Below are 22,367 nucleotides of genomic sequence, written 5' to 3'. Positions count from 1 at the left end.
GTATGTCGGGGTCAGACAGCCTGGAGGGAATCGTGCTTCTCATGGACACTTACCCTGCCTCAACATCAGTCTCTGCATCTGTAAAATGGGAGTGATAATGGCACCAACTTGAAGACCACAAGCACAAGTGTCCCTCGGCATCCAAGGCTAATTGAGTTCAGAGGAAGCTGTCATGGTGAGTGATTAACCCAAGACTTTATATCCCTCTTTTCTGTTTCTGAATTGGATAGCAAGGGTGTGGATAGGCAGGGTCCTGTACCTGTCTATGAGAAGGGGTTTGCCATGAGGATTAAATGTGTAAACCAGCATTTCCTGGACACTTTGTCGAGGCATCATCTAAGAACCTTACACACGTCATATCTTATTCAGCTCACACAACAAGCCGCCAAAGCAGCCACCATTTTTTAAAAGAAGAAATCGAGGCACAGAGAGGTCATACAACTGTCCAAGACCCCATAGTTGGGAAAGTGGTGAAAAGAGGATGTGAGCCAGTCTGCTTCCTTAACCTGTGCCCACTGGTTCCCAGGACTAAGGATTTAAAGCATTTACCCCAGGACCACTGCTGCTGCTATGGTGATGATGATGATGAAGATATTATCCTAGATGATAAAAAGGTTTGGTGATCCTGTCTTGAAGGCATTTAATGCTTTTCACGGGGGAAAACATTGGGGCAAAAAATTCTAATGTTCTAAGATAGGAATTGGTAAAGATTTTCTACAAAAGGCCAACCGGTAAATATTTTTTACTTGGTGGGCAAGACAGACCCCTGTCATAGCTATTCAACCCTGCTAATATTGTGAGAAAATTATCATAGGCATCCAGAAACAAATGGGCACAGATGTGTTCCAATAAAACTTTATTTACAAAGGCAGGCTATGAAACAGACATGGCCCATGGGCCTTAGTTTGCCAAGGTGTTTTAAGAGAACTGCTTTAATTAGGAAGAGTGCCTAGGTCCCTCTCTTTTCTCCAGCCCAGGGGAAATGAGCCCAGTGGTCTGGGGAGAACGTTCAGGAAAGACTGCAGTAAAACTCACACGTGTGGGCTCTGGGGCAAGGGACAGCTCATGGGAAGGTCAGCCCCAAGGCTGCCGCCACAGGTAGCGAAGCATTGGGAAGCCCAGCTTGGGCAAAAGACCGTGGAGCCTGCAGGCTGTGGGTACTGCCCCGGGCTTGGCTGTCTCTTCCATCAGAGTCTTGCAGTGAGCAATCAGAGGGCTGGGCCCCAGAATCTTCAAAGGGACACCTGCCCTGGCTGTTACCTGCTGTTTTGTGACTCATTTAGGACCCAACCTCAACGGCCCAAACCTGCCGTGGCTGGGCTGAGGATGTCTGATGTGACAAGATCCACTGTGGCAGGAAAGGAAGAATGCTCAGCATTCTGGAATCACCCCTGCGCAAAAATGGGTGGTCGACCATCCCTGGCTCACAGGTTTGTAACCCCGTGTTCACGAAGAGGCTGGCTGCGGTGGCGGGCGGGTCTTTGCCGAACCCCGTTTATAAAGTTGCTGCAGAGCTAACTAGGTAATTCTGAGCTATGGCGACTATCCTCTTATCCGGACGTGCTCTTTCAAATCAATCCGCCTCTCCCCCAGCAGCCATGCGGCCTTGACAGCTCTGCCTCTCCAGTTCCCTCATCTGCTGAATGAGAATAATTTGCAAGGCCGTCTGGAGGCTTAAATGAAACCCACGTCTGCGCTCGCAGACACAGGCCTGCCCAGAACCTGACACATAGTAGGCGCACTTAATAATGTTCCACCCTCTCCCTTAGATTTGTGTGTAGTCCAGCGGCTACTGAAACCAAAGGTTATAGGAAGATTTCTACAAAGGAAGACATACAGAGCAAACCATGCATTGGCTTGATCTCCCCAGCTCTCCACCAAGAACTAGGAAAAGACAGCTGTCATTCATTTCAGCGGTGGCTTCTCCTGGTATAATTTAGCGGCCAGGCTGTCTCGTAGTTTCTTCTTTTCTGTTCCAAGGAATTCGTGGGCATGGAATGGGGGAGATAAAAACTCGACCCAAGGCCCGCCTGGTGGAACTGCCCCCTCCCCGCCCACCTGTCCTGTACACAGGCATCAGCACCCACAACGCTGTCAGGCTGTGATTCACTGGCCTGGCTCCCTTTATGAGGCTCTATGTTCCTTTTTTTTAAAAAAAATTTTTTTTTGGTTTATTTATTTTTGAGAAAGAGAGAGAGTGCGGGGGGGGGGGGGTGGTGGAAGGGGCAGAGAGAGAGGGAGACACAGAATCAGAAGCAGGCTCCAGGCTCTGAGCCATCAGCACAGAGCCCGACGCGGGGCTCGAACTCATAAACCGTGAGATCATGACCTGAGCCGAAGTCAGAGGCTTAACTGACTGAGCCACCCAGGCACCCTGGGGCTCGATGTTCCTTAAGGAAAGGGGCTGCCTTGTCTCCCCAGCACCTAACCTACAGCCTGCTCTCTGGGAGTTCCCACAGTGAGATGCTGCTGGGCCAGCCCTTCACGTCATCAGCCAGGCTGCCCAGGAAGTCGCTGCATTTCTTGGTTTTTCTCTGGATGCTCTGGCTGTGACCGATGTTGAGAGACGCTCAGAGCTGAGAGCAAAGGCAGGGAGGTCTGTCCTGCTCATCTTTATTTGCTAAGCAAATTGTACTGGCTTATAAAAGAGGGTTGCTCATTTCGACAGCAGGCCTCCTATATGGTTTATGCTCTCTCCACAGAGAAGCCCTGCAGCCACATCGGAGATCTGGCATTTCCCGTGATCTGGACCATCCACGGCTCCTGGGTCCCCATCAGGGCTGTGACCCAGAGCCGAGAAACATGCAGTGCAGAAAAGAGGGGAACCCTCGGGGATTTCCTTTGGCGGTGATAGCAAGGAAGAAACAATCCACGCCCCTCATCCTGCTGCCAGTTATCAAAAGAAAGCTGGTTCCAATGCCAAGTTCCTTCCTGCCCTCCTGTCCTGGCTCACTCTGGACACCCACCGCCCAACCCGGGACATACATCTGAGGGAATAAATGAATACTACCAAACCCAGCACCACTGGCCAAGTCAGCACCCTGCCAGACAACTGCCTGCAGGCGCTCTGCCCTCCAGGAGCCCTTCCCCGCTCACCCCAACCGGAAGGGCCCTGCACCTCCTCTGAGCTTTCAGCACAACGCGTGGTGCCGCCTGGAACGCCCTGCCCTGACGTTCCTCGGGTAGTTAGATAATCGCATGCCCCCTAGATCGAAGGCACTGTGTGGGCAGGGACCTGCCTGTCCATAAATCCTCAGCGGAGCCTGCTCAGCAGTTGTCCTGTTCTGCTGAGCCAGAAATAGACCGAGTCCTAAGGTTTACAAACTCACGAATCCTCGCTCTTTGTCTTTCCTTATCATCCGAGTCTCAGCTCAAACGTCCATCCTCAGGGAAGCCTTTGCTGACCACCCTGCCTCATTCCCTTGAACTTACTCCTCTATTTCATTTTCTTCACACCCACGTCCCTGCCTGCTGTCTCCCTCACTAGAAGGTAAGCCCCCCCTGAAGGCACACGCTCTGTCTTGTTTGCTGCTGTCTCTCCAGCACCCAAACAGACACACGGTGGGCGGCCAACACCAATGCACTAAGAGAAATGCACTCTTAGATGGGTGAGTTAAGGAAGGCGAGCGCAGTCAGTGCGGTGAGCGCACTTTACCTGAGCCCCCTTGTGTAAGGTGCTCACCCGTGACCTTCTCCTCAGGCAGCCTTTCCAAGCCATACAGACCTCAGACAACTCATACCCATAGGCCCAAGGGGACACTGCAGAGCCAGGACCTGGGACGGTCACCCGGCTCATCCCCATGGTAGGACTAGAATCTCATCTTCCTGACTTGCTTTCATACCACTGTGTCCAGCTCCTCTGATCCCCCCCACCCCAACCCCATCGGCCCTTTGATTTAAGGTGGCGACTTTTCCAAAGGGACAGCAAAACCTTAGTAAGAAATCGGCCCGGGCTGATAGATGACACAAAGTTGGCACCAGTCTCAAGGTCGGAGAGAGTTATTTTAAAGTATTCAGATTTACTAGGAGGGGAGCAAGTCAGAGGAGGATTTAGGGGCTTGGCTCCTGGCAAGACATGTGGACAGGTCCCCGAGGCATCTAAGACAGACATTTCCTGTGCCATCTACCTCTGCCTTTGCCCCGCCACCCTGAGATGGATGGGGAGGCCTCTGGCATGAGGAATTTATTGGGAGCTGGTCAAATAAATTTGAAGTCTGGGATGTGAGCAGAACCTTCCCTGCTGGGGCCCTTGTCTGGGGATGTGCCGTGCAGTGAGCCGTCCCTGAGAGGCTGTGCCCCTCCGCGGAGGGCAGGCTATCTACAGTCTCCTGCAGACTCCAGGAGCCCAGCGCTCCTCAGCCCCCATGATGAATTAGACCCACTTCTCCTCTCCATTTGTCTGGCTCCTGCTGGGCGCTGCAGATAAAGTGCATCTCACCATCCTAGCTGCGGTGTCTTGAGTTCAGAGGCCTTAGCTGCCCTGTCACCTTTCTTTCCCATGCAGACCCAGAGCTTCCTGGAGCTCTAGGTTCCTCTGGTCTCCTGAGTCTCCTACCGATCAATCCCTGTCCATCCTTGAAGGAGCTCAGTCCTCACCTCTTCCGGGGAGACCTCCCTGATTCCCCAGGGCAACCCAGGCTCTTCTTCATGAACTTTGAGCCTATGTTTGTGGCACGCGTGTTTATCTGCTTTCTGTAGCAGAGATGATGGGCAGCCTGTGCCCTTGCCAAACTCCAAGTTTTTTTTAAATTATTTTTAACATTTATTCACTTTTGAGAGAGACAGACAGAGCATGAGTGGGGGAGGGGCAGCGAGAGAGAGGGAGACACAGCATCCAAAGCAGGCTCCACGCCCCGAGCTGTCGGCACAGAGCCCGATGTGGGGCTCGAACCCACATACCGTGAGATCATGACCTGAGCCGAAGTCGGGTGCTTAACCGACTGAGCCACCCAGGCGCCCTGCCAAACTCCAAATTTTTAAAGTTGCCAAACTCCAAACTCCCTGCCTTCCTGCCTACTCCACACCTCACATCTGGCATTGTCAGACCCTTAGTTGGTGCTCAATCAACATCTGTTGAACTAAATAGAAGGAAGTGGACACCTAAGTTTAATGCAAACCATCACATTCTTTTTCTTCACATGAGCTCGGGTGTTTGCCAGAGAAAGAGGTGACGGCCTTTTCTTTTGCATATGGAATATTTCAAGCATATTGTAAAGGTTAGAGAAAATTAAAGCATCGTATATTCATCACACAAATCTTATCATTCCCCATTTTTGCTATGGATGTTTTTATTTTCTTTAAAAAAAAATTTTTTTAAGTTTATCTATTTAGAGAGAGACAGAGAGCATGAGTTGGGGAGGGGCAGAGAGAGAGAGAGAGAGAGAGAGAGAGAATCCCAAGCAGGCTCTGCACTGCCAGCCCAGAGCCCGATGTGGGGTTCAAACTCACGAACCATGAGATTATTCCCTGAGTCGAAGCCAAGAGTTGGACAGTGAACTGACCGAGCCACCCAGATGCCCCAGACATTATTTTCAAATAAAACAGCACACAGCCGAAATTCCTAGTACAAACCTCTCTGTCCCTTCGTCTGCCCTCCCAGGGGCGACCTAAGCCTGACTTTGGCATTTACCATTGCCGTATCTGTTTTTATACTTAGGCGCTACATATTCATTATTTTGCATGCTTTTGAACTTTATATAAAGGATATTATAGGGTATGCACGTCGCCTTCTGCAACTTGCATTTTTCACTCAATATTATAGATTTGAGATTCATGCAAGTAGACAGGTATAGCGCTCATTCATTCCTTTGAACTGCTGTGGAGATTCCATTGTGTGAATACATTAGGAGTCACCCATTTCCCACCTGGGGGACTTCTCCGGGTTTGCTCGCAGCTTTTCACCACGGTCAACAATGATGCCGCTTGCACATGCTGGAGAAGCTCTCTGGAGAAGCTTTTCAAACTGCAGGTTGCAACCCAGAAGAGAGTCACAACACTGATACAAAAGGTTCCAAGTACTATTGAAAAAAATTAAGTAGAGAGATTTTTTTTTTTTTTTGTAATTAACTAAAGAGATTTTATTTTTCAAAGTTTATTTATTTGAGAGACGGGGAGAAAGCACAAGTCAGGGAGGGGCAAAGGGAGAGGGCGAGAGGATCCCAAGCAGGCTCTGCGCTGTCAGCACAGAGCCCGACACGGGGCTTGAACCCACAAAGCCGTGAGATCATGACCTGAGCCGAAACCAAGAGTCAAATGCTTAACCAACCGAGCCACCCAGGCGCCCCGGGTGGCAGATCTCTTCATTTGAATTTGCATTTTTTTGACTACCAGGGAGGTGAGCATCTTTTCCTATGCTTACTGCCCATCAAAATACCCTTTTCCTATGACATGCATGTTCATATTCTTTGCCACTCTTTGAATGGTTGATCTTATTGATTTGTAGGATTTAATGATATACATTCTGGTTATCAATCCTCTGTGGACTGTAGGTGTTACGAGTGCCTTGTCCCGGTCCGTGGCTTGCCTTTTTACTTCGTTTTGCCAGCTCTGACACCCTGATTCACAATGAGGCAAAAGGGGACCCCTGCCAGGTTGACTCTAGAGCAGGGTGAAAGCTTAGGTCTTTCTGCATCCCCAGAGAAGACCCCTAATAAACGTTTGGTGTCCATAATAGAACTCGCTTAATAAGTCTGTCAGATTTGCCTGGCAGAGAGCTGGGCTTACAGCAAGGGTTCTGTGGAGACTTAATGAATTGAGTCGTGGTTTTGCTACACTAAAAGAAAAGTCTCAATGTCCAGGCAGAGAAATCAGAAAGAGGGTATCTTCACTGCAAAAAGAACATTGGCTTTATGGAAGGATTTCCTGTAGGATGTCTATGAAGTTATGAGTAGATTTAACTCAGAATTCAACTTAACGTCCAGTGTTCCAGAAAGCAAATTTGCGTCTCCAACAGGGAGCCCCAAGCATCTTGACTTCAGTCATCCCTGTGAGCTCACAGTAGCCAAGTGATTCTTCGTACTTTACAGATGAACCAACAAAAAGTAAACATCTTGTCCAGATCACATGGAAAGCAGGGGCCAGGGAGGAGCTGGATCCCACATACCCTGATCTCCACCTGATAAAAGGCTGGGACCCAGAGCAATGGGTATTTTGAAGCCAACAGATCCCTAGGCTCTCAGACGTAGGGGAACAAGCTGACCTTATTGGAAAGGAACCTATTACCTAACTCAAGCCAGGTTCAAGTCCAAATATCTCTATGTGTATCCCTGGGATACCAAGAAAGAGATGAAGGACAAACTCATATTCGACAGGACCTCAGAACAGGAATAGGAATGACAGCTCGCACTACTCAAAGGCCCACTTGCTTGGGCTGGGGGCTCCTTGGGCAGGGGCAGGGGCTTATCTGTCTCCACATTTCCAGGACTCAGCACAGTGTCTGGCACAAGGAAGGGGCTCAAGAGGTATCTACTGAAGGAATGGGTAGATGGATGGATGGATGGATGAATGGATGGAGAGATGAACGGCTGGACGGAACGATGGACAGATACACAGACAAATGGATACACAGTTAATGGATGGACGGATGTTCCTCATCTGGAACGAGCCCCAGGGAAAGACTCAGTGTCAACAGACCCTCTCAAGCAGGCAGCCAGATCTGGGAATCTGCTGCAGCTGTTCGTAAAACATACCAAGTGGCATAACTGCAAGAAATAATTGCTTCTAATTGGGCTGAATTATTCTGGCCATATACTAGACATATTTTTATAACTTTATTAATTATTCAATTTGAGGCCTATTACCCAGCCTGCCAAAATGGGCTTTCCTTATTAAGAGGGTGATGGATTCCCCAGTTCATCTGCTTCCTCTGCTGCTGGAGCACCGTTGGGCAGTTGCTGCCTGCCTCGGGCCCCACTGGTGTCTGAGGACGGGAGGGGAGGGCAGGGCTGTCCCTGATAGGCAGGCTGGGAGTCAGAGACCCCGGAGGCCAATAAGGCTGTTTCAGGTGCTCTGCCTGGACATCCCAGGGGGCCATCAGATCTGCCTTCTCTGGCCTGGCCACGGAGGCAGAAAGGTGTCAGAACACATCCAACCTGGCCTCTGTGGGTCACCCCCTGCCCAGATCCCTTCACCAACTCTTAATCACGACGGTCTCCCCTCCATCCAATCCGCTCCCCACACGATGCCAAGTTAGCCTGCCGTATGTTCTTCAGTGGCCTCCAGTCAGGGACAGGGGGAGGACAGCATGGCCCAGCTAGCCTGGGGGATTAGCCGGGACTGGAGGGGCAGACCAGAGGCTCCAGCATGCTCTCTGTTCCCATACCTAGGTCACAGGTTGGTCACAGATTGGTCGGGAAGAGGAAGAGTACAGAGGTTGCCCCACCAGCAAACGATACAGACTCAGTTGATGAAAAGTGGACCGTCGGGGGCTCCCCGAGGCCCACGGAACAAGGCCAAGCTCCTTGGGCTGTTGGTGTTAGAGCACCACACCAGCTAGCCTGGCCTGGCCTCCTCCACACCAGACGCCCTCTGCTTCAGCCACAGAGACCTGTTCACCATTCAGTACCTGTGCTTCGGTGGGTCAGTCTGCCTGGAATGCCCTCCCTTTCCACACCTGACTACTGAAACTTCAAACCCCACCCTTCTTTGAGCTCTGGTTCCAACACCTTCTCAGCATCTTTTCCACTTTTCCAGCTGGATGTGACCTCTGCTTCTTCTGAAGGACCAACCTGACTCCTGGCCTCACATCACAATCCTTGGGAACACGCGCCTGGGTGACACTGGTAGGTGAGAACTTTCAGAAGATCAAGAGACATGGCTGTGAATTCTCCTGAGCTGCCAGCCCAGAGCCCCACACTCTCCCCTAGTCCCAGCACCACCCCTAGATCGTCATCCAGGGGAACCAAAACATGGGAGAGCAAACCCACTGGATCCCACTTAGCACTGTGCTGCATGTCCACCGTGTGCACACAGGGTGCAGGGCCCCGGCGGTCACAGAGACAAGACAGACAGACCCGGGCCCTGCCATGGAGAAGATCTCAGGCGACGGGAGCTGAGAGGACAGCAAACACGCAATCAAACGATCGTCCAGCGTGGCATGGGCCACAGTGGGCATGTGTATACAGTCAAGGTCTGGGGAATAAGTGTCACAGTAGGGATGGCATCTGAGCTGAGCTTTAAAGGCAAAAGAGCAATGGGTCAGTGGATACGGGCAAGTTGGGGGTGGGGGGAGGGGAGAGAGTGATGGAAAATGAGGCTAAAACCTAGGCAGGCATCAGAGTCAGAGAAGCCTTACAGGCCTGGCCGAGGAGCTGGGGTACTTCCTGGTGGGCAAAGGGGAGCAGGAAAGTGACATGGCCCAATCTGCATGTGAGCCTTCTCCCTACCTCCCAAGTGTGAGACGGGCTGGAGAGGGAAAGCGGGGAGCCCTGTAAGGAAGGCTACACCAGAATGCTGAGTGTGGTCTCCAGAAACAGACAGCCTGAGTTCAAATCCTGACTGCCACTTACTGGCTGTGTGTCCTCCAGCCAGGTACTCAACCTCTCTGAGCCTCAGTTTCTTCCTCTGAAAGATGGGGATAATAATGAATAGTAATGTCTAATGAAAGGACAGCATGTACAGTATGTGCTGATAGGACAGAAGTCTAAGTGGGACCAAAGTCCAGACCACCCTCCCTTTCAGGATCAAATGCCACCTCGTCCCCAGCCGCACACTCTGGTGGAAACAGTCCTGAGTGAAGGCAGCACACACTCTGGAGCAGGTGAGTGACCTCGGCTTCCTCAATGTCAGAACAAGGGTTGAATCCCCACCCCTGTAGGGAGATGGGACTCCCACCCCCAGTGCTGCCCAGCATGCTGCGGGTCTGGGCTGACTGGGGCAGAGCTGAAAGTCCTTGGGGTCCCCGGGCTGGGCTTAGAGAGCGGCCCCAGAGAGCACGCACCTCCCCCATCCTCTTCCCTGCCAGAGTTCCAGACAGTTCTCTAGGCTGGTGGGGCCAAGATGGGAGCAGTGCGAGATTCCCTTCCTAGAGGGCTGTGTTTCCCATGGAGACCCAGCCCACGCACCCCTCCTGGAAACGAGGCTGTCCGCTTACGTGTGTGCGTCTGTGTGTGTGTGTGTGTGTGTGTGTGTGTGTGTGTGTGTGTGTCGGGGGTGGGCACAGTGTCCTTTTCATGCCTGGGCGGGGCCAGGGAGCGGCGGCAGCACTGCCTGCCAGCCCCACGCGAAGACACCGGCTTGGCTGCTGTCATTCTGTTCTGTTTCTGTCACATTCTACACGGGCTCTCCCACCCTCCTCCCTCTCCCCGGTTCGTGAGCCTCCCTGTGTGTCACTTATTTATTAATTTTGTTCTCAGGGAGCAGATGGCCGGAGCTGAGTCTGGCAGAATGTGCCTCCCTCCCCCACCCTCTGTGACAGCCCCCTTGAACACGCGGCTCACGCAGGCTGCAGGCTACCCAGTTTCTGGATTTCTCAGACAAAAATTGACTTTCAGGATAGGCCACACGTGCCCTTGCCTGACTCTCCATCCTGCTTGGATGGCATTGGTCCCAGTACCTCTTCTGGTCTGAGAGGCACAGTGTGGGAGGGGATGAAACCCTGAGGGGCTGCCCTCCCTCAAGGAACCGGGGTGGGGTGGGGGGGGAGGGCAGAAGCCCCATGCCTCTTCTGCCCCGTGGCCAGCCTCCCTTGGACTTGGGAAGGAGGCCCTTAGGTCTCCTCTCCTTTCCTGGGGGGTGTCATCGCAGGAGCAAGACACAGTCCTGGGGCAGACATGAGGTGGGGAGACCAGCTGTCCTCAGTCCCATGTTCTGGGGCCTCCACAGGCTGCCCCCCCCGCCAGCCTCATCCTCACCCCCACAACGGTCTGGGCTCCACGAGGGCACAGCACACCCACATCTGCTCCCTCTCACTCCCTGTTTCTCCTGAAAGTCACCTCAGGAGAGGAAGAAACTCTGGAAGGGGGATAACAAACCTCTTCACTAGCTTCCAGAACATACCCAAGGCTGGGGGGGTGGGGGTGGTCTTAAAAGGGGGAAGGCAGGGGCTGGGGGGGAGGGAGGCGACAGCCAAGGGCAAATCCAGCTTCTTGCCATCCCTCCCCTACGGCCCCCATCCCCGCCCCCCACCCCCAGGACTTGGGCAGTTTCTGGGTTGAGGTCTCTTTCAGCCTCCACCACAGGCTCCTCACACGTGTGTATGTTGTCCCCTTTCTTATCCCCGTGGCCTGTGGAAAAAGCCAGGCAGACCCAACTCTGACATTCACCAAATGTGGGGCCTCAGGCCACCACTTAGCCTCCCTGTGCCTCAGTTTCTTCATCTACAAATGAGAGCACAGCACACACCTGTTTCCTTCCTTCCTGTACCCTCCCCACGGTGACTTTCCTGGGCCATCCAGGTGCCCCCACGCATGAAAGCCAGAGGCCTTCTCTCTCCCTGGACTCCTCCAACTCCCTTCCTCTGTGCTAGTAGTTCAAAGCTCCCCGAGGATGGGGGCTATGCCCTCCACGTCCCCAAATCCGCCCCCCACCCCGCTTTAGCCCTGAACCCCTGGCAGTGCTGTCCTCTGAGAGGAGCTCAATAATGTGCATTAAGTGGAACTCGAGGGACAGGAGCCACTGAGCCGATGGGGCCGGTGGCCCTTGCTACTGACTTCTTTTTTGTTCGAAATTAGAATTCTGGGGTGAATAGCAGCTTCTCTTACGCACAGACCTTGAAAAAGCATTTGCTGCCGCATCCGCCTCTCCCTTCTGTTCCCGTCACGGTGACTGAGCCCCAGCGTGCGGCGCTGACACGGAGCCCACTGTCCCGGGGAGGCCCACAGGCGCACCAGATGCCGGCAGAAGGCAGCCCAGGCGGTTCTGCGAGGGGCCGCGGGCTGGGCAGAGCAGCACGCGAGAAAAAGCAAGTGTGATTGCTTTGTGGTGATTCATCTGAAGTTGCTTTAACCTTGACAGCCAGCTCAGCGTAGTGAAAAAAAAAAAACAACCGGGGAGCACCAGCCCTCCCTGTTGGCATGACGCCCCTCCACACGCCCCCTCCCTGATGAGGCGACCAAGGCTCAACAGGACCCCCCCACCCGGGGGAGGCAAGGATGTGAGTCATGAGGCTGCCTCCACCCATGGCTGCCCTCCTCCCCACTCCTCTTCCAGGTCTCAGAATGTAGAGAGAGAATCGAAGGAAGGCCGTGCACGGGGAGGGGGGCAGGGGAGAGGAGACTCCCTCCCCAGAGGTCGGTGGGAAGGTCACCAGGGCCCTTGATTAGGTAAGGAGATGCTCGATTTTGACTTCCCAGAAAAAGAGCATCACGGGATTTGACAGTGGACTAGCCACACCAACCTTCCCGTTTTATGGATGAGAAAACTGAGGCTCACAGAGAGGGAAGGACTTAGCTAGGGTCGCCCAGGCAGCGGTAGGACCTGAAGCCAGCTTTCCTGTGTGTTGTGGCACAGGACCTCCATTTCTTTAGAGGCAGTGTGCAGCTGTGGAAGGACACAGTTCTGGGTTGTAATCCCGGATCTGCCGCTCGTTAGCTGGGTGAGTAACAGAAGCTACTCTTCTTCCTGGAGCTTTGGTTTCTTTATAAAATGGAGATAGCACCCATGACCTCTCCAAGCTGTCGGGGGATGAGATGAGATTGTCTATGTGCAGCATCTGGGAGTGGTGGGAGCAGGAATCCCCATTCACCTTCCTCCACAGACCCTGCGGCCCCTCACGCTTCCTTCTCTCCCACTGTTCCCACTCGGGCTCCCTACCCCATCGCTGAGAGGGATCCCCAAAGTTTTGGGGCCTTCCCAGCAGTCTGCAGTGGCCCTTCCCAGCAGACCTATGGGGCTGCGCCCACTCACTCCCCCATCAGGCCCTGCCCATCTCCTTCTGGGCCCCCTCACCTCCTCCCCAGAGGCAGGAACCCTGGCCCGCATCGTGCACTTGCGCTCTGTCCCCATGCCCTGTGCTGCCAGACCGTGACGTCTCCATATTCATCAGTGAGAAGTGTACCCAGCGGTCCCGGAGATGGGGACTCTTCCCTGATGTACTTTTCAAGCCAGGCAGATGGCAGGGTGGCCCCTCTGGAAATTCCCAATCTCAGTGCCTTGGCCTGACCGGCGGTCATGAATCTGTGCTCTAGGCCTGGGCTAAGGAACCAGGAGGGTCTGGAACCTTTAGGGTCATCTGCACAAAAGTCTATAGAACAACTTGGTCTATTTGGTTTCATATGATGAGATCCATGTGCCTCTACGACAACTCTAGCCCTGAACTCCTAGAGCAGCTGGTGGGAGACAGGAGGCCTGGGAGCTCTGCCACTACCTCCCTGGGTAACCTCAGAAGCAGTTTCCCTTCTCTAGACCTCAGTTTGCCCGTCTTTCAAATGGAAGTAGACCCAACAATTTCTATGGTCTCTCCCAGCTCTTGATTCAATGGCTTCAGGTTAAATTATGAGATCTCAGACATGGTTCCGGGAACCCAGACCATGCTTTCTAATACTCTATTCCAGGAATTTGTGGCTTTATGAAAGGTAAGTGAAGAGACCTTCAGGAAAACAGCAATGTGAGATTCCTATGACTCAGAGCCATGAGGGTCAGCACTGAGCACTACGGAAAGATGAAGAGGCCCTAGAATGCCCCGGACCAGGCAGTGGGGGCTGGGCCAGAGCCTTTATGCCAATCCAGAGCCAAGGAGCCCAGGTACAGACAGTGGGCATACTGCACACAGCCCAGAATTCTGGAGGGAAGACAGAGTTCCCAAGAACACAGTGGAGAAAGGGGTTCAGGGCCTGATCTCTCTTTCAACCATCCTTGCAAATAGTCACAGCAGCACGGGGAGATCCAATTCTGGTTACGGTCTTTCTGCCCTTTCTACTGCTTTCAAACATTACTTCTAAACTGGCCCTGCCCCCAGGGAGGCCCGGTGGCATAGCTCCAAAATGTCCACCAAAGGCTCAAATAATCACATTTTTTTTTTTAATGAATGCCAATTCTGCATTTCATTCTATAATAAATCTTTATTTGTTTTGATATAAGGAGCAACATTTAAATTACTTATCAGATAACTAATGTACCATTACATGGTGAAAAATTACACTCCATAGTTTCAAAAACCTTTAGCAGAAGTCTTTTTAAAAAATGCTCAGAAAACTTGATATCCACATGTAAAAAAACCTAAGTTGGACCCCTGCCTTATACCATATACAAAAATTAATTAAAATGGATCAAAGACCTTAATGCAAGATAAAACTCTTAGACAAAACACAGAGGAAGACTTCATGACATTGGATTTGGCAATGACTTCTTGAATATGAGACCAACAGCACAGGCAACAAAAGAAAAACTAAGAAACTGGACTTCATCAAAATCAAAATATTTTGTGCATGAAAGGACCCTAATTAACAGAGCATAAAGGCAACTCACAGAACGAGAGAAAATGTTTTCAAATCATATATTCGATAAGGGATTAATATCCAGAATATATAAAGAACTCCTACGACTCAGCAACAACAAACAGCCCAATTAAAAAACAGGCAAAGGGGGGCGCCTGGGTGGCGCAGTCGGTTGAGCGTCCGACTTCAGCCAGGTCACGATCTCGCAGTCTGTGAGTTCGAGCCCCGCGTCAGGCTCTGGGCTGATGGCTCGGAGCCTGGAGCCTGTTTCCGATTCTGTGTCTCCCTCTCTCTCTCTGCCCCTCCCCCGTTCATGCTCTGTCTCTCTCTGTCCCAAAAATAAATAAAAAACGTTGAAAAAAAAAATTAAAAAAAAAAACAAAAAAAAAAAACCAGGCAAAGGACTTGAGTAGACATTTTTCTAAAGAAGATCTACACACAGTCAATAAGCACATGAAAAGATGCTTGACATCACTAATCAGTAGGGAAATGCAAATCAAAACCACAATGAAATACCACTTCATACCCACTGGGATGGCAGTTATTAGAAGAAGAAAAAAATCCTGAAAATAACAAGCACTGGCAAGGGTTTGGAGGAAGCAGAACCCTTGGGCATTGGGCATTGCTGGGAAATGTGAAATGGTACAGATATTGTGGAATAAGGTATGATGATTCCTCAAAAAATTAGACGTAGACTTATCCTATGATCCAGCAATCCACTTCTGGATTATATGCCCCGAAGAAGCGAAAGTGGAAACTTGAAAACCTATCTGTATACCCGTGTTTCTAGCAGCATTATTCACAATAGTCAAAGAGTGGAAGCAACGCAAGGGTCCACTGATGAACAGATCAACAGAATGAGGTATGTACAGACAGTGGAATGTTATTCAGCCTTATAAAGCAAACAAGTTCTGATACGTGCTACAGTACGGATGAACCTTGAATATAGGAGGCTAAGTGACGTAAGACAGACACAGAAAGTCAAATATTATAGAAGGTGCCTAGAGTAGTCAAATTCTTAGGGACAGAAAATAGAATGGGGTTGCTATGGCTAAGGGGAAGGGAGAATGGGAGCTACTATTTAAGGAGTATGGAGCTTCAGGTGGGGAAGATGAAAAAGTTCCGGAGATGGATGGTCATGACAACTGTTCGACAATGTGAATACACTTAATGCCACAGACCTGTCCGCTTAAAAATGGTTAAAATGGTAAATTCCATGCCACGTATCTCTTATCACACATGCGCACACAAATCTAGTAAACACATACCTTAGTTTGAAAAGCACTGCCCTCCAGGGTCCCAGGCCACTTTAGGAGCGTGGGCATATTTCCGAACTGGCAACTGTTTTATTTTAATCTGCAGGGATAACGGAAAGCCAAGGCAGCCAGGGGTCCTACCCACCATTCAAGAGAACAAGGTACTCCCGAGTGGTGGCCCAGCATGGTGGGCCATGGAAGTAATGCCTCGCGCCTGGTGTGGGGTGGTGGGGAGGTCTCATCAGACAGTAAGATGCTGTGTAGCGAGCTTTTACTGTCCTGCACTCTGTCCCCGCACATGGATGGAACAAGTTCAGTGGAGTCCAAGGATGGGGGAGATGGTGGGGAAATGGAGAGGTCTCTCAGGCCACCCCCCCACCCGCCCCTCTGGGGGAAGCAGGGCACCTGGTTGGGTTGGGCGTCCGACTTCGGCTCAGGTCATGACCTCACGGCTCTTGAGTTCGAGCCCCGTGTCAGGCTCTGTGCTGACAGCTCAGAGCCTGGAGCCTGCTTTGGATTCTGTGTCTCCTTCTCTCTCTGCCCCAACCCCCGCTCGCACTCTGTCTCTGTCTCTCAAAAATGAATAAATGTTAAAAAAAAAAATTAAAAAGAAAAAAAAAAAAAACACCACACTAGAGCCCGGAACCCGAACTGCAAAGCATCACGGGATGGGAGGCAGAGGGGCAGGGCCCGGGAAATACAATAATTAAATAATACAATGAAGGCTTAAGTTTCCAAGCTGATTCTTGGGTATCATTTGTAAAAGTTAACAGGGCATATTTAATTTAGGAATTGGCTCACGTCCTTCTCCTTACAGCCGAAACCTCATAAATGAAATATACTGGATCATTGCCCAGTGCGGAAATAAAAGTTATGAATAATGTTTCTATCTCAATCATTGTCAGCGCTTTAATATTCCTAATTACTTTAAAAAGCTAGATATTCAATATAGGAAAACTTTTTTTTTCTTTTTATCTCCACTTGTGAGATTAGTACAATTTAATAACAGTTGCTCTTTCGTCTTTATTCAGTGTAAACTGACATTTCATCCTTTCACTCTTCATTATTATAGGGGATGGAGGTTTATGACCAAGCATGGAGCCACTCCATTTCCCCATATCGGTCCGTCTAACACCTTGGAATTCTCCGCAACAACTCACGTGTCCGCCCCCCAGGCAAATCAGCATCACCTCGCTTTCTTTATGGAGCAGAGAGAATTCAGTCCAGGCCTTAAAGAAATCAGGCTATGGGGTTCTAAGTCCAGAAAAGAACAAAAAGCCTCCCACCCCCACCCCAGTACTAGATAGATCTGTCCCCTTCACAACTGTCAAAGTCATAAATCCCTTGGCAGCCACAAAGGGCAGGACAGGGCAGGCAGTAGGATGATGGATCTTTATAACCCTCCCTGCCACTTCCAGGAATTTATCCTAAGAAGAAATCGGGACAAATGGGCAAAGATAAATGCACCAGAAAAATCACTGTTGCGTTTTTTATACAGGGCCACAGTCCCTTGCCCACAATCCAAAAATCCCTAAGAAGTCCAAAAGAAAATTGTTTTGTTTTTTTTTTTTAATTTTTTTTTTTAACGTTTATTTATTTTTGAGACAGAGAGAGACACAGCAGGAACAGGGGAGGGGCAGAGAGAGAGGGAGACACAGAATCGGAAGCAAGCTCCAGGCTCTGAGCCATCAGCCCAGAGCCCGACGCGGGGCTCGAACTCCCAGACCGCAAGATCGTGACCTGAGCTGAAGTCGGATGCTTAACTGACTGAGCCACCCAGGCGCCCCAAAAAGAAAATTGTTTTTAAAGTTCGGCACCAAAATTCATTTAGAGGCCAGATGTGCACGGAAATGATTTGTGGTTATATATTGTCTCAGTGTCACTAGATGCGATTAGTCATATATCCCTTCAGAAATATTACTATGTTTCATCCCAGGGTGCTGCCAGGACACCACTGAGGCCATAGGTCATATATGTATAGTCATCATACGTGTTCCTAACCTCTGAAAAAACTGAAATTCTGAAATCAACAGGCCCCAAGGATCCTGAACAGAGGATGGTGGGGTCTGCAGTAGTGAAAACCCCAAAATGACTTAAATGCCCATCCATGAGAGACTGGTCACATACATCTGGTAATCCATAGAAAGAAACTCTACAAAGCCCATTAAAAATGTAAAGGGAGACTCATGTTTATTGACAAGGAAATGAGTGCATGACCTAAGTTAAATTTAAAAAGCAAGTTCCAGAACAGCACATACACATGATCTCATTCATAAAAGTTGTATCCAGATCTAGCTCTCCGTGCAACTATGTAGAGAGATGACAGGAAGGGCAAGCACCCAATGCTGGAGGCGTCTGTCTCTGGGTGTGTGTGTGTCTAACCTTTCTGTATGCTTCTGGTACAGTTTGGATTTTCTTTTTATTTACTGTATTGTATTGATTGTATTTTACTTTTTATTTTTTAATGTTTATTTTTGAGAGACAGTGTGTGAGTGGGGGAGGGGGAAGAGAGAGACAGACGGACAGACAGAATCTGAAGCAGGCTCCAGGCTCTGAGCTGTCAGCACAGAGCCCGACGCAGGGCTTGAACTCACAAACCACAAGACCATGACCTGAGCTGAAGTCGGATGCTTAACCAACTGAGCCACCCAGGCACCCCTCTGTTGTGTTTTTTGAGAGAGAAAGAGGGCACAAGTGAGCAAGGGGCAGAGAGAGAGAGAGAGAGAGAATCCCATGAGGGGCAAGGAGAGAGAGAGAGAGAGAGAGAGAAGCGAGGCTCACCCAAAGTGGGGCTCGAGCTCACCCCATGAGGGACTCGAACTCACCAACCGTGAGCTGAAGTCAGATACTTAGCCGACTGAGCCCCCCAGATGCCCTGGATTTTCTTTTTAACGTGAACAGGTATAATTTTATCATCAGAAAAACAAGAATGATGCTTTCCATTAAACAGAAACCAAAGCTTCCCTGCAAGGGTACCACACATACAGACATGCACACGGGCAGCTCCCATGCAGAAATCTCCAGAGGTACACACTGCACTGACCGGGACACCCATCCGCAGGGGCCCGGGCCCCACAGAGACCCCAAGGCACGCTGAGGCAGACAGGCATCCAGCGGCACACCAGCAAGCACGTGCAAATTGCTTGCAGTACACCTAGTCACAGTTCGTGACCCACAGCGGATTGATCTGTCTGCACAACACTATCTCAGGGACACATCTTTCAAGCAGATCCTTCTTTCCTCTGTGAGCAGCACTGTTTTCTCATCAAAGACCGATCTCAACCCTAAGCTGTATTAACAGAGGTTCAGGATCCAGAGGAAGAACATAAAAATTAAGAGTTCAAGTCTGGGACTCAGGTTTTTGCTTGCTTCACAGCCCCGGTTTCACCATGTACCAGGTGCGAGCCTGTGGAAAGTTCTTTAGCCTTTCTGTGCTTCGACTTTCTCATCCATAAATAGGGCTCATAACCATTCCTCTTCCATAGGGTTGTGAAAATTAAGTGAGAAGAGTACCTAGCGCATAGTAAAATTCAATAAATAACCTATTTCTATTATTCTTTTTTCCAGGCAAGCCTATGTTGTGTGGTCAGACCCAGAAATGATAGTTTAAGAGGAATAAAGGCCACAGCCAATGGATGGGGAAGGCAGATCAGACCATGTCAGGAGAAACAAAAGAGTTTGGAGAATAAAAACCTGGGGAAGGAAGTGATTGCTATCTCTAACACCCAAAGGGCTGACCCATGGAAGGGAACTCTGGTTTCTTCTATGTAGCCCCAGTGGCTGTTATCAACTACTTATTTTTTTAATGTTCATTTATTTTTGAAAAAGAGAAAGAGTGGGAGCAAGGAAGGGGCAGAGAGAGAGAGGGAGATACAGAATCTGAAACAGGCTCCAGGCTCTGAGCTGCCAGCACAGAGCCCAAGGCAGGGCTCAAACTCATGATGAGATGATGACCTGAGCCGAAGTCGGACGCTTAACCGACTGAGCCACCCAGATGCCCCCTATTATCAACTACTTTTTTGAAGAACATCTTCCCATACACAGTCTGTGGCCTTGTTCACTGATCACCTTGGGAGAAATTCCAGACATGGCTGGGAGAGTCATGGCGATCCATCACCCTGCCCTGGGCTTTACCATGAGTGAGAACTGACTGGTGAAAGCTTGAGACAGGTTTCCACTCAGTAGAAGGGAAAACTTTCCAATAGTCAGCATGTGCTTTCACTGGAGGCAGGGAGCTCTTTGTTAATGGAGGGACTCAGGAAGGAGTCAGAAGGCCCTTAGTGACATCCAAGTATTCAATGCCCTGAGTGACTTTGAAAGTCAGAGTCTGTGAATTCCTGTCCTTCAGTGCTGGTTCCAGCAGAGGGTTGGAACCCATCTTTCGGGGCCTCCTCCGGGCTCAGTACTACGTGCCTTCGAGTAGACTTAGGGGGTGGTGGCTCTTCAGCCCACGAACATGGGTTTAACTGAGGAAACAGCTTATGGGTTGCTCACCAAGTCTGATGACTGAATCGGGGGTGGGGAAATTGAGCAGTCCAATTTTGTACTGGCAACTACCGAGGCCATTTCCCTGTATGTTACACCATACCGTATGTTGGTACGCTGTATGTTACCTCCAACCTGCCCAGTCCTGTTAAATCGACTGCTGCCTTCTTTCCATTTCTTTCACCAGACAGAAACCCTGAGAGAGGCAGACCATGTCTGAAAGACCTGTCAGGGCCCACCCCGTGCCCAGCATATAGTAAACACCAAACACACTTAGGCTGATTGCCGATGGTGGTTTATATGCACTCAGGGCTCCTGAGACTCAGGCTGTATTTCAACCGCCAACAGGCTGCCCTTGACATTGTAATCCAGCAGCAGCAAGCAGACCTGTCCCAGCAGGGTTCACCTAATCCACGTTAGCTCTTCATCAAAGATTCATGGTAAACAAAGTTACATAAAACAAAACATGGACGAGCACAAGCCGGGAAGAAGCTCTTGAACATTTTAGCCAACATGTTTCCTGTTTGTTCACAGAAAGACTAATTGGACACATTTCTTTACCTCAGGAGACTCTCAGGTTTACTTTCCGTTGTTTGGAGGAACCCCTGGCCCACCTCAAAGCAGGGAAACAGGTGGCAGGAGGAGACCACTGTGGTCACTGGAGGCCCAGTGCATTGCAGAGAGTCTCCTGATTCTGGCCCCTCCAAGCCAAGATAACCACCCAGGCTCAAAACAAAACCACATCTAATAGCCTTGCTGTGGAGTATATCCTCATGCACTGGGTAGACAGAGAGGCTCCAGTCAAAGCCTTTGGAAAAAAGAACTAGAACTAGATGTTTCCAGCCCAGCAGAGCCAGTGGAAAAGGGAAAGACCACCACATTGGGCCAACATGGGCCCACCTTTCCCCTCTTCAAGTTTTCATGACCATTGCAGCTGTCTGTAATGGGACGGGGAATGGGGAGGTGGGTCCCAAAGACAGGCAAATACTGGGGGTTAGATCCCCAATGGATCTGCTTAGATATGCTATTGTCTCAAGTCACAATAAAGAGGACACTCTACCCCAGCTCAAGGCACGAAGAAAACTGGGCTTCAACACTCATCGAGGCCTGTTTGAAAATCATGGAAGACCATAATGTGAACCAACCATTGACTGCAACCTGTGCCAATGGAAAGAGGGTCATCTGTGAGAATTTAGGGGAAATGAGCCAGAAGAGCAGGAGTGGTCTTCAGCTGGGGTCTTGGCAGAGGACTCCCAGAGCAGCTGCTGGGTGTGCCCCACCCTCTCGGTGGCCAGTCCCACAGCAGAGACGATGCCCTGTAGGTCTGTCCCGAGAGTGTCTGTCTCACCCCATCCTTTCTAGGAAGCCTTGTCCAGAGAATATGAACTTTCTACCCAGAGAAATGCAGGAATCCAGTGACCCACGCCCTAAGAGTCTCATCCTCCTACTTTTGGGGACACAGAGGTATCCCAGTGCCCACCAGTCTCATGAATTGGTCCCTCAAGCTTCTGTGAGCACCCACAGAACTTGGCCTTTAAACCAATGAAGCTGAGGACCAGGCCTTCACCACAGTCCTTGACCCCCTGGGTCTGCACCCTTGGGTGGCATCTCAATTTCACACCAACCCTTGAAAGACCATATCTAGAAGTGTTTCAGCAAGCCAGAGTTGTACAAATACTCCACAGTTCCATACAAATGTGATGTACAATGCCCCTCCAGACCCCACAAACCATTACCCCCACGCCCCTGGAGACTTCTGCCCCAAGTGTCATCAGGTAAACTGCAGGTTTCCCTCCTCCCTGATGCTCACACTCGCCTGGGCTACCCCAGGCCAACGCAAAGAATTCAGCACGCACATGGCACGGCCCCTCCCAAACCAGAGCCAAGGGACCCCTCCTGGCCCCAAAAGGCCCCAGACTCACCACTGGAACAGTCGGGCCCTCCCCAGCCAGGCTCACAGTGGCAGGTGTCCGGGGAAACACAGCGGCCGTGCACACACTCTTCCGTACACAGGGCTGCAGGGGGCCGGGAGAGAGGGAGGAAGAACAGGAACAGACAGTGAAAACCAACCATCTGGTCAAAGAGCATAAACCACTTTATAATGATCCCCTGGGGCCCAAGGATGCTCAGAATGCATCACTGGCTTTGGGGGAAATCAAGCTACTCCTGACCCCAGTCATTTAATTAACTCTGAAATGGATCCAACAGGAGTGTGCTTCATCCCAGCACACTTTCCTTCCTAAAAGGAAACCCA

The 22,367-nt window shown here is 50.5% G+C and overlaps 1 protein-coding gene across 1 annotated transcript in view; it reads right to left on the bottom strand.

Annotated features, from left to right (window-relative positions):
- The window catches only part of MEGF11 (multiple EGF like domains 11), a 230,476-nt gene that overhangs the window by 157,794 nt on the left and 50,315 nt on the right, over positions 1–22,367 (bottom strand). Inside the window, exon 4 of the mRNA XM_042941666.1 lies at positions 22,036–22,128. Within this exon, the coding sequence (XP_042797600.1) occupies positions 22,036–22,128 (93 nt within the window). The remainder of the gene's footprint in view (positions 1–22,035; positions 22,129–22,367) is intronic.

The sequence above is a fragment of the Panthera leo genome, chromosome B3, assembly GCF_018350215.1.
Source record: "Panthera leo isolate Ple1 chromosome B3, P.leo_Ple1_pat1.1, whole genome shotgun sequence".
NCBI classification, from domain to species: Eukaryota; Metazoa; Chordata; class Mammalia; order Carnivora; family Felidae; genus Panthera; species Panthera leo.
Note: the sequence above shows the minus strand (reverse complement) of the source record. Positions and strands in the feature narration are given on the sequence as shown.